The sequence below is a fragment of the Nelumbo nucifera genome, chromosome 5 (assembly GCF_055504915.1).
Source record: "Nelumbo nucifera cultivar China Antique chromosome 5, China Antique-T2T, whole genome shotgun sequence".
Lineage (NCBI taxonomy): Eukaryota > Viridiplantae > Streptophyta > Magnoliopsida > Proteales > Nelumbonaceae > Nelumbo > Nelumbo nucifera.
The window spans coordinates 50,711,293-50,722,852 of record NC_142653.1 but is presented as its reverse complement, the minus strand read 5'-3'; the positions used below and the strand labels follow the sequence as shown (position 1 = coordinate 50,722,852).

Sequence of the window (11,560 nt, the reverse complement as noted above, 5' to 3'; positions counted from 1 at the left end):
CTAAATATCTTAAATAAAAAAATATTAAAATTAATATTTTAAATCAATTAATAATATATTTTAATTAGTTACTGAATAACTTTCAATTATAATACATAGATTAAGATTTTAAAAAATTTAGTTAAATAAATAAGGAAATATTTAACGTAACTAGATTAGTTAAAATAACAAAATTATGTATTAATATTAATATATTTTTATGGACTATTAAATTCAACAAGTAATTACTATTTTAAAATTTAAATAATGATATTATTTCAAGAAATAAATAATTTTATTTATACCAATTAATAATTCTAAAAATAACTTTCCATAAAATATTGTTTATTAATAATAATTTTAAAAACTTAATCTGTATTTATTATGTTTATCTATACTAAAGTTAATGTTTATTGTATTTGAATAATTATTTATTGTTTTTTTGTGATAAATATATTTTCAATTATTATGTATTAATCTATTTTTGTTTTGTTAATTAATAAAAAATTTCAATAATTATTGGAGTTTAAACTTCTGTTATTTAGCTTTTTATCTTTAATTTATTATGTATTTCTGTGATAAAATTTTATTAATTATTGGATATTAAACTATTGTTCACGGGTTGGTTCAGTTTAGTTGTAGGTTGTTTGACCAAACAAATCGACCTGGTTACGTTGGGAGGTTGGTTAGTTAGGTTATATCGGTTTGGGTCAATTTTCGGTTTGGTTAGTCTGTTTAAAAGATTTAGACTTAAAAAGTTAAATCTAAAATTAAGTTTAAATTAAAAAAAATTACAATGGCATTATTAAAAAAATAAATTTATGACAAACTATTTTAGCCTAAGAAATATTTAAATTTCTCACTTTCTCGTATTAAAAATATATTTAATATATATATATATCGAGTTGTTCGATATTAGTTAGTTTACAAATGGCCAAAGCCGATTGGAAGTACTAAAATCCAGCCGGGTTGGGAAATTGTTGAACCAAAGCCTACTGGAAATACTAGAAATTGGGTTGGTCAATTTCATTTGTTTGATTTAGAATAGAAATGGAGCGAGCGCGGGGATGAGGAGCCTCTCCCCATCCCCATCCCCATACAAATTCCCATCTACGTCCTTGTCCCCATCCCTACTAATGGGGACAAAGTTATCTCTGTCCCTCGACCATTTAGAATCCTATTAGAAAAGATTCAAACATATTCAACCATATTTTTAAAAATATTAATATATAGATGTATGTGTACATATATGCATATATAAACGTATGCGTATATATATATATATATATTAGTGGGGATCCCATGGGGCTGGGATCGGGGTCCACGTGGGGCAGGGAGCACTCTCCCCATCCCGCCAACGGGGATGAAAGTTTCCCCACTAGTATATATTAAAGAAAGGTCTAGGAATTTTCTCCCTTTTTTGAATTTTTTATTTTTTTATTCCATGCCATTTTTTAAACAACCAATAAGATGCTCTCCTAAAAATTATCTAAAATTTCTCTCTCTCTCTCTCACCCACACATTCCCACAATCTCCTCTCCTAAAATTTCTCCTAAGCTACTTCCCCCACTTTCTCCTAAACCATCTGCAATTTCTATTTATCTCCCGACTTATCTCTAATTTATGAGAGAGTTTCTCTCCAAATTATCTCTAATTCCTATTTATCCTCTTCCTCACTTTTTATCCATATCTATCAAAGAAAGTTTAAATTAAGAAATTTAAGAATTATTTAAATATTCTAACAAAATTATATAATAACCTTAAAATATTTATTAAAAACACAAAAATTAATTATAATAGATTTAATAACATTCATATTATTAGTAATTTTATATTTTTACAAAATTCATCACGAATTTATGTACTAACAATATAAATCAGGATTTTTTGGATTATTCAAATTAAATTTTATTAAAATAATAGAAATTTAAAATTAAAATATTATTTAAAAAATATTTCAATAACTAAATTTCTTAAATAATAAAATACTAAAAATAAATAAATAATTATATAGAAAATAAATTCCAATAATGATTATTTTAAATAGTTAAAATAACGAATTTATATATGAATTTTAAAAACGTTTCATAAAAATAAAAAAATCATGACATATATTCAATTTAATAATAATTTAATATTTTACAAATTAATAATGAAATTATGTAATAATAGTACAAATTATAATTTTATGGATTATTAAGTTCTATAAATAATTAATATATTTTTACTACTTATTGTACTTTTTTAGTTATTGTAATTATTGTATTTTTATTATAAATATGTTTTCATTAATTATATATTTTTGCTATGAAATTTCAATAATTATTGGAGATTAAGCTAATGTTATTTTTTAGAGATTAGACTATTAATTTAGCTAATATTAGGAGTGTTCACGACATGGTTTAGTTTGGTTTTAGGCTATTTTGCCTAACAAATCGACATGGTCAAGTTGGGGAGTTGGTAAACCGAAATCTATTGACCATTAGTGAAAACCAACCAAATTGGGTTATATTGGTTTGGGTTGATTTTTTGTTTAGTCAATTGGTTCAAAAGATTTAAATTTAAAAGATGAAATTTAAAACTTAATTTTAAATTTTTAAAATTGTATTGACTTTATTAAAATATAAATTAAAAAATAAATTAAAAAAAATAAATTTATGAGATAAAATATTTTAGATTAAGGAATATGAGAATTTTACTACTTTCCTATATTAAAAAATTATATTAAAAATAATATATATATATATCTATGAGAATTTAACCCTCTGAAAGCAAAGCCTGATCATCTGGATCAGGCTGCCTGGGCTTCCCCTGGAGTATTGGAACAGAGATGATCTGGAAGTCATTCTTAGGGATGCTGGTGAGTACTTAAAATTGGATTCTAATACTAAGAAGACGTCGTGTATTGTTTTTCCAAGAGTATGTGTTAGGGTCAAACTTAATAGGCCAGTTGTGCTTGAAATCCTGCTAACCACGGGAGGAGAGGAAAACAAGATCAAAGTGTTTTACGAGAACATTTTTGATCTCTGCACAAACTGTGGCTGGCAGGGACACAAGGCTTTTGAATGTCCAAATCGGCCCACAGCTGATCAGGCGGGGGGGGGGGGGGGTCAGATAACTGTTGACAAAAGAAGAAGCCAAAAACCGATGAAACATTGACCTGTGAGCAAGAAAAACTCGGGGTCCACAAGGCTCAATCAGTACAAGATAAAGGATTAGAGGAGGTGGAGTAACAGGAAACAAGGAAGGAAAAATATGGAAGATAGATCAGGATGGGAAAGGACAAACGCCAAATTTGTCAATGCTGGCCATGTCACAATTGAACCTTATGGTCGATAAAGGATCAACACGCAGTGGGTGCTGAAGAAAGGAAGAGATGGAAGGTCGGAAAATAGAAATGGTGCCCATTGGGGTAGAGGACCAAACAGTTTCAGCAATAATAGCAAAGGATTCTAGGATGATAAGATCTATGAAAACAAAGAAGAGAATTCAGAAGCAAACGAAGATGATTATGGAGTAGAAAATGAAGGCGATGATTTCGAAGGTGCCAATTTGCTGGATGGAGATTGGGAAGATCATAACTTTCAAGATGAAGAAGCGAGGAGTGAAGATAAATCAAGCAAACTATGACACAAAGAATATGACTGAGGGAGAGGACAACATCGGTCTAGGAAACAACGTCTTCAATGAAGGTGTTTAGCTGGAATGTAAGGGGGGCGGGTAGACCCCGTCTGCAACGCCATGTGGAATAAAGCGGGGGATAGAAACAATAAATTCTTCCACACGACGACCACTATCAGGAAGTACCCTAATAAAACTGTGAAGGTTAAGGATGAGATGGGAAATTGGGCTTGTAATAGCTTTGACATTGCAATCGTTTTTACCAGAATGTATGAACAAAGTTAGTAATCTAGAGTCTAAATCAGTGAATTATATGTATTTGCATGACTAAAGTTAGTAATCCAGAGGACCCAATTATCACCAACGGAAAGTGGTAGGAGATGGTAGTTCTCTTTTAACCAATCCGAATCTACTACACTTACACTTTATGCTAAGGTTCATATTAAACAATGAAAATTCATTAAAATTTAGGGGTTTCTGCTTTGTTAAAGTTCTTCTGATATCATCTCCATCTACTCTTACATTTGATATATAGTTTGACCAATCTAATTCACCTATGAAATTTGGTGAATCGATGCAGGTTGGTGTAGGCCATAGTATGATATCTCTACGGCAAATCCATGACTTCTAATATATATATTTTTTTTGTTGTTGTTGTTGTAGTGCACAATGGAACATGGGTGCGTCTATGTATGCTCCACATACAAATAAAAAAAAGTTAAGCGTATTCAATGACACTAGGGGGCGTTCTTCTTTCGGATTTTGAGAGGGGAAAAGTGGGTCAATGGGATTTTGGTTTCTATTGACCAAGAATCCTATGTTCTTTTTTCAAATTTATGTGGGGATCGGGGAAAGTTTATTTTCCTGTGTATCACTTACCCGAGTAAGTGATACCCATCTCCTAGGTGAGTAAATAACTTTCCCACCTAGGGGGGAAGTTGCCAACACTTGAATGGGACAAAAATGCTCCTCTTAATAATGAATTTTTATGGCTAAAATGGTCATTAACTTATTTACATGAGAAATAAACGAACATGGATAAATGCACTTATCCGGGTAAGTGTTTCCCGGGAAAAAACTTACCCAGGTAACTGCATTTACCTAGGTAAGTAACTTACCGAAAAGCGAATGGGGCCTAATATTTTCTTTTTGGACTCTAGTTCTGCTAAAAACAAAGCATGTAAAGTGGGTCACACTTACCTAATCACAAATAAACATGCCATCCTTTGTAATTGTTTGTAGCAATTCCCCCCTCTTCTCTTTGTTCTTTGAGGTTTGTGTTTTTTAGTCTCGATTTGTTGGTAGTGTGTATATACAATCAAATATGGAAATTTGTCTAATCAAATGTACTGCAATTCCATTTAGGGGGTGTTCTTTTTTTGGATTTTGAGCGGAGGGAAAGTTGGTCAATGGGATTTTGATTCCTATTGATCAAAAAACCCATATTCTCTTTTTAGATTTATGTGGGGACAAGAGAAAGTTTATTTTCCTACTAGGTGGGAAAATAATTTTCTCACCTGGGAGGAAAGCCACTAACATTTAAATGGGACAAAAATGCCCCTTTTAGTAATGAATTTTTTATGACTAAAATGGTCATTGTCTTATTCACATGGAAAATAAAAGAATGAAGGTAAATACAATACACTTACTCGAATAAGTCTTACTTGAGAAACACTTACCTGAGTGTAGGTACACAGTGCTCACTCAGACCCTCAGGAAAACATCAAACACCAAGATTAGCACCGCAAAGTTGCGTACAAACAACTTACAGTCAACCCCCCCATGCTAAGATGAACTCACAACACACCATCAACCTCGCGATGAACTCACAATGCATATTCCAAAAGCTGTATAAACCCACGGTTCACCGAACTGTGTCGAGAACCTGGTTGAGAGAAACTCGGGTCGAGCCCACGGCGAGATGTGCGTGAAGCCGTAACCACGTGGAGCGCATACTATCGAGAGGCGCTACAAGATACCACATAGGATCAACATGACATCATCCACCGGTTGGTGATGTTATTAAATGCCACGTCGGTTAACAAAAAGTGCATGAGAGGAAGTAGCATATGCAAATAATGAGGGATCTCGGGAAAAAGGAAAGCTAATCCTCATGAAACACACGGCAAAACCCCAATAGTGCACTTAATAATTGACAGCGAAGCCAATATTCCCTTTCCCGATACGGAACGAATATCCTCATCTCCTACCTTTTAAGATCTCAGGACCTCCCCCATAAATAGAGGTCCTCCTCATATTGAAGATCATCCGATCCTAAGGATTTGCCACCCAGTACTTTCGAGTACGTCCTAACTCTCCCATCTTGCACCCCTAATCTAGAGACCCTCATTTCCTTACTCATAGGCCTTCCTCTGTCTTTCAAAGAGACTGCTCCTCAACCAAGCCTTACCCCTCCTACACCAGGTAAATAACTTATAGAAAAGAAAATGGGGCTTAAGTGCTATGAGGTGGGTGTGAGGAAATCTGGGTTCCCCTCTAGCCTCTAGACAAGTATAGCAGTAATTTATTATTTTAATAATCAAGAATGCACTTGATTATGAATGTATAAAAACAAAATTCTCTCAATTAAGAGCCCATTTGGGAAGTGCACAACAGTCTCTAACACTGCCATAATCTAGGGCCTACCCTTGTAAAGTTGGCATATATCTAAATACATGCATGCTTGTTGTATTGGTCATTGGGGAACTAGAAAAGATACCGCATTCAAAAGTGTAAGTATTTGCTTTACAAAAAAGTAAAACAAACAGGGCTTAGGCTTGGAATCCAGTAATCCGATTTGAAGAATTTCAACTTTAGGGTTATAGTTTAGGCCCATTGAAAATTTAATAAATTTCCAATCCCGACCCAACCCAGCCTAGGTTGCATCCCTGCCAATACTATTGGGACGATCACACATAACCCATAGCCTACACTACAGTTGAGTTGAGAGAAGGGAAATCAATTGATCATAAAAAGGGGTATCTGAATCAATTGATCATACGCACCTTCTAATTGAGATGTCCTTGGCCTCAGTTGATGTCGATGAACTCGAATTTCATGAAATATGTCTCTGGCATTGGAATCAAACCGGCTGACCCAAAGTGGGTCAACGTAAATAAATCGGGTTGGTCCGGATTTGGGTCGAGTTGTATGGATATTGGTTGGATCGGACGGTCCAAGACGGGTAAAGCACAAAGACATCAAACCATCCTGTCCGAAACTGCTTCGGATTCGGGTGGACTCAAATCAGCTTGTACCGGGTCGGGTCGGCTGTGTGGATACTGGTTGGACTCGGCGATCCAAACCGAGAAAAGCAAGCAGTACCGAACCATCTCACCCGGGGTCTATTTCGGGTTCAGGTCGACCCGGATCGGTATACACTGGATCGGGTCAGACTACATTGAACTGGTCTGGACTCGGGTCAAATTGATTTGGATTAATGTTGGGTGAAGTGTGTTGATTCAAGACAAAAGTAAATTTAGTCAATAGTTAATAAAAAATTAATGTATTAATTATAAATTATTAAATTTAAATGAAGAAAATAAAAAAAAGGTAAGGAATTAATACTTATGTCTATAATGGTTAAACCAATGGTTATCCACAACCCAATCCATCTAAATGGACAAATTGAGTGATGGCATAGATTGATCACACAACCCGCTAAGTAAATGGGCGGATTAGGTGGATTTAGCAGATTGAATAAAAAATTGCCACCCCTAACTACTGGGATGATCACACATAGCCCAGAACCAACAGTACAGTTGAGAGAAGGGAAATCAATTGATCATAAAAAGGGGCACCAGAATCAATTGATCATATACGCACCTTCTAACTGAGATGTCCTTGGCCTCACTTGATGTTGATGAACCCGAATTCCATGAAATATGTCTCTGGTGTGAATTAATTCCTTGGCAGCCTCACTTATATCCATTCGTTTACTAGGACTCCAATTCTCATTATGGAAGCAATGCAGTCTTGCATTTTATCCATTACCAAATTGCAATTTCCAAAGTTTGTGATACCTCCATTTTCTATTTCTTCTCCCCCTTGGTTTGATATAAGTATTGGGTCTAAGATCCTTATCACTTGTTTAGGCAAAGCCATTTTTGCAAATTTGTGGAGGTTTAAATCATCTTTGAACATTTCATCTGTTGGTCTTTTCCCGGTGAACATCTCCAATAACAAGATCCCATAGCTACTATAGACATCCCCCTGTTTTGACGCTTTATCGCTTGTACCATACTCTGAAATTCACATGTACAGTTGAAAGTTTAATTGTAAGAATCAAACATTTTTGAAAAATTTTAATAATAATAAATTTTTTTTGCTCTTTGCACTCCCAATGTGAAGAGATTTGAGTCCACCCAGTTACTAGTAGAATAAGTGGGCTGAAGCCCAATGCAGAATTCTAAAATTACAGCCCCCCATATTCTACTAGTTACTAGTAGCCTCCTATAAAACTAATCCTGCCCTTGAATTTAGCATCGATCCACAGTCAGGATTCATCCCCTGTACGATCGGGCTAAGAATTCTGAACTGGGCTGATCAGTCATTCTCCTAAAATTTTAAGGGGTGCTAATAAAAAAAATCAAGTATAAAAGTGGTTGAAATAACTTAGAAATATATCATCCCGGGATGAAAATTTATTTACATACCTATTCTACCGAAACAACCAACATGCAGCTTGTATCAAAATTTATAATTATTCAAAAGCAAGCAATAACTGGAAGTTTAAGACAAATACTGTTAATTACCTGGAGCAGCATAGCCAATGGTCCCTTTCAGTCCAAATGAGCTGGTCTGGTTGTGGCAAGGATAATTTGTGTATTGTGGAATTAACCTTGCTAGACCAAAATCACTTACATGGGCAGTCATATCATTGTCAAGAAGAACATTGCTTGGTTTTAAATCACAATGAATAATTGGTGTGTGACAGTGGTTATGAAGATAATCCAATGCAGATACCACATCAATTGCAATATTTATTCTCTGAAGAATGTTTAAGCTCCACTCCTCATTCTGTGCATCTCTGTCAGGATGTAACCAAGGCTTTGAAATCATTGCCTTTGAAGTCCAAACTTGAACAAGATGTTAAGATCTTCACAAGATTCCTATGTCGGATGTTCATCAAAGCATTGCATTCTGCCATGAAGCTTTTGGAAGCTCTTGGTTTTTGAAGGTTGAATACCTTTACTGCAATTGTCATTCCTTGATTCAGAATTCCTTTATACCCTAAACCAGAGCTACCAGAGCCAATGAAATTAGACTCAGAGAATCCACTAGTAGCTTGAAGTAGTTCTTTGTAAGAAACCTTTAAATGTTGATCGCTCATTGAAGGCCTATTAGAAGATTTCCTTTTGGAAATTTCCTTCCAGTAAAGAACTAGAAAAACCAGTAGCAAGAAAAGGCATACAACCCCAACAACTACTACAATTAGTACTCTGGAAATAGTAGATTTTCCTCCTCCTTTAGTGGAAGCTGACGAGCAGCTCGGCAACTGTAGTTCAGGGATGCCCCCACAAAGCTTATAATTTTCAACCACTGAAGTTGCACTTGCATTTGCAAAAGCTCCTTTTGTTGGTACCTCACCCACAAGACTATTGAAAGACAGATTCAAATTCCGTAAGAGATGAAGGTTTTCAAAAATCCTTGGAATCTGCCCTGATAAGTTGTTCCGTGAAAGATCTAGATCTTGAATAGCCTTCAATAGACCCAAAGATTCAGGAATGGTGCCATTGAAGGAGTTACCCTCCAAGTAAAGGTGCTCCAAACTAGAACAATCACCAATTGTTACAGGAATTTCACCAGATAAATTGTTTTCGGAGATGCCTAGTATTCCAATATTTTTCATTTTTCCTACTTCCAATGGTAGAGAACCAGAAAGAGAGTTGTAAGATAAGTTGAGGATCATCGTTAGAGAAGAAAGACCAATAACTTGTCTTGGTATGGATCCATTAAGATTGTTAGAATGAAGGGTTAATGCTAGTAAGTTTTGGCAATTTCCAAGACTAGAAGGAACTCTACCAGTAAGATGGTTTTCTTCCATGTGAAGTTCAATCAAAGAAGTGATATTGCCTAGAGAGTATGGGATCTCTCCTGAGAATCTATTTCCACCCATGAACAACGACTGTAGTTTTTGTAGCTTTCCGATAGCAGTTGGAATGCTACCTCCAAGTAAGTTTGTCTCCATGCTTAAACCAGTCAAGTTCATGAGGTTCCCGATACCTGAAGGTAAGCTTCCAAAGAGTTGGTTCTGTCCAAGTGCTAGTATTGTGAGTTGGGTTGACAGATTAGCTATAACTTTGGGCAAAGAACCTCCAAAGTTATTGTTCTGTAGTTGCAATATTTCTTGATTACTACAGTTGGTGAGCTCAGTAAGAAAAGCTAGATCATGAGCTTGCCCTGTTCCAAACTGATTGTAAAAAAGATATAGAGACCGAAGATTTTGAAGTCTACCAATATTAAGAGGGACTGATCCAGAGAAGTTGTTTTCGGCAAGATCAAGAAATTTAAGTCCCGAAATATTGAACAAGGAAACTGGAATAGACCCAGTGAAATTGTTTGCTCCGAAAATAAGTAATTTTAGTTTTGGCATAGTGAGTCCTATATCCACTGGAATTCTCCCATAGAATCGATTAAGTGCAACATTAATGTAAGCAATAGATGACATGTTGTAAATCTAGTTAGGGAACATACCAGACAACTCATTTGCACCAACATAGAGATTTGATAATCTTGTCAATCGGCCGAGATCCTTTGGAATGCTTCCCTCCAAGCTATTATCCACTAGATAAAGAGCTTGGAGCGATGACAGGTTCCCAAAAGAAGGTGAAATTTTTCCAGTCAAGTGATTTGCAATAAGAATCAGTGCAGAAAGCTTGGACAAAGAATCCAACTCGAAGGGGATTTTTCCGGTAAGGTTGTTTCTTGATAAGTCAAGCACTTTGAGATTGTAGCAGTTGGTCAGATTGCTTGGAATTTCTCCTTCAAAATTGGCATGGGAAAGGTTGATATATCGTAGACGGAGCAAACGACCCACTTCTTGGGGGATCGCACCGTGGAATTTGTTATCTCCAAGTTCAATGGAACGAAGAAATGTGAGGTTCCCTATATAAGGAGATACAGTTCCCACCAAGCTCTGTCCTGATTCGTTGATGTCGATGACCACATGTGATCCCTCGCCACTCACAGAAATGGAGAGACTCGTTCCAGGAACTTAGAGCTCCCAAAGGATCGTTAGTTATCGCATTCTTGAGCTGCAAGGCCAGTCTATCCGTTTCATTTCCTAAGGGGGTAGCATTGGTGGTGATGGGACCTTCTGAACACAACTTGAGAAAGAAGACATGAATTGCAGATAACCGAAATAGTGTGGAGGCAATCAATTGGAGCTCAATCTTCATGGGGACTTTGGGGAATGACAAAGGTAGATAGCCAGAGAACTATCTGCACCACTCAGGAGAAAGGTAATTTCTTGTCTATGATATGCGATGGAAAAAATAACTTGTATACTGATGTTGGAAACTGCCTTCCTTCACCATCCAAGCAATATAACAAGTAGTCCAGTCGTCTCCACCATGCTCTGTTCTTGAGAGAATTGACCATAGAAGATCTAGGTCTTGTAGTAATTATCGAAAAACATAACCAAGCCTTAACTCCTTTCGGTCTTTGTCTTCCATGATCTCAACGTATCTATCAGACTATCACTCTCGGTCTTTGTCCAGTATCCCCTGCTTGACCGTGAAGTGAGTGTTCAGTGTTCTTCTCTCCCGACATATCTTGACTTAGACTTCAGTAAATGGCTCCAATCTCATCAATGGCACTTTTTTTCCCACCATTTCCACTCATATTTGGCTTTTTATCTTTGTGTTTTCCTTTTCTTTTTCCTTTCTTGATCCTTATGTCTTCTCTGTTCATTTTGAACAGAAAATGCTCTGAACTTTAATTTATCCCAGACCCTTGA

The 11,560-nt window shown here is 35.6% G+C and overlaps 1 protein-coding gene across 1 annotated transcript; it reads right to left on the bottom strand.

Annotated features, from left to right (window-relative positions):
• Window positions 1-7,253: 7,253 nt before the first annotated feature.
• On the bottom strand, window positions 7,254-11,560 carry LOC104588741 (receptor kinase-like protein Xa21). Its single transcript, XM_088888759.1, is given in 3 exon segments — window positions 7,254-7,844; window positions 8,355-8,647; window positions 8,649-11,560. Coding segments are annotated over 3 exon segments (2,262 nt in total). The 5' UTR covers window positions 10,295-11,560; the 3' UTR covers window positions 7,254-7,521.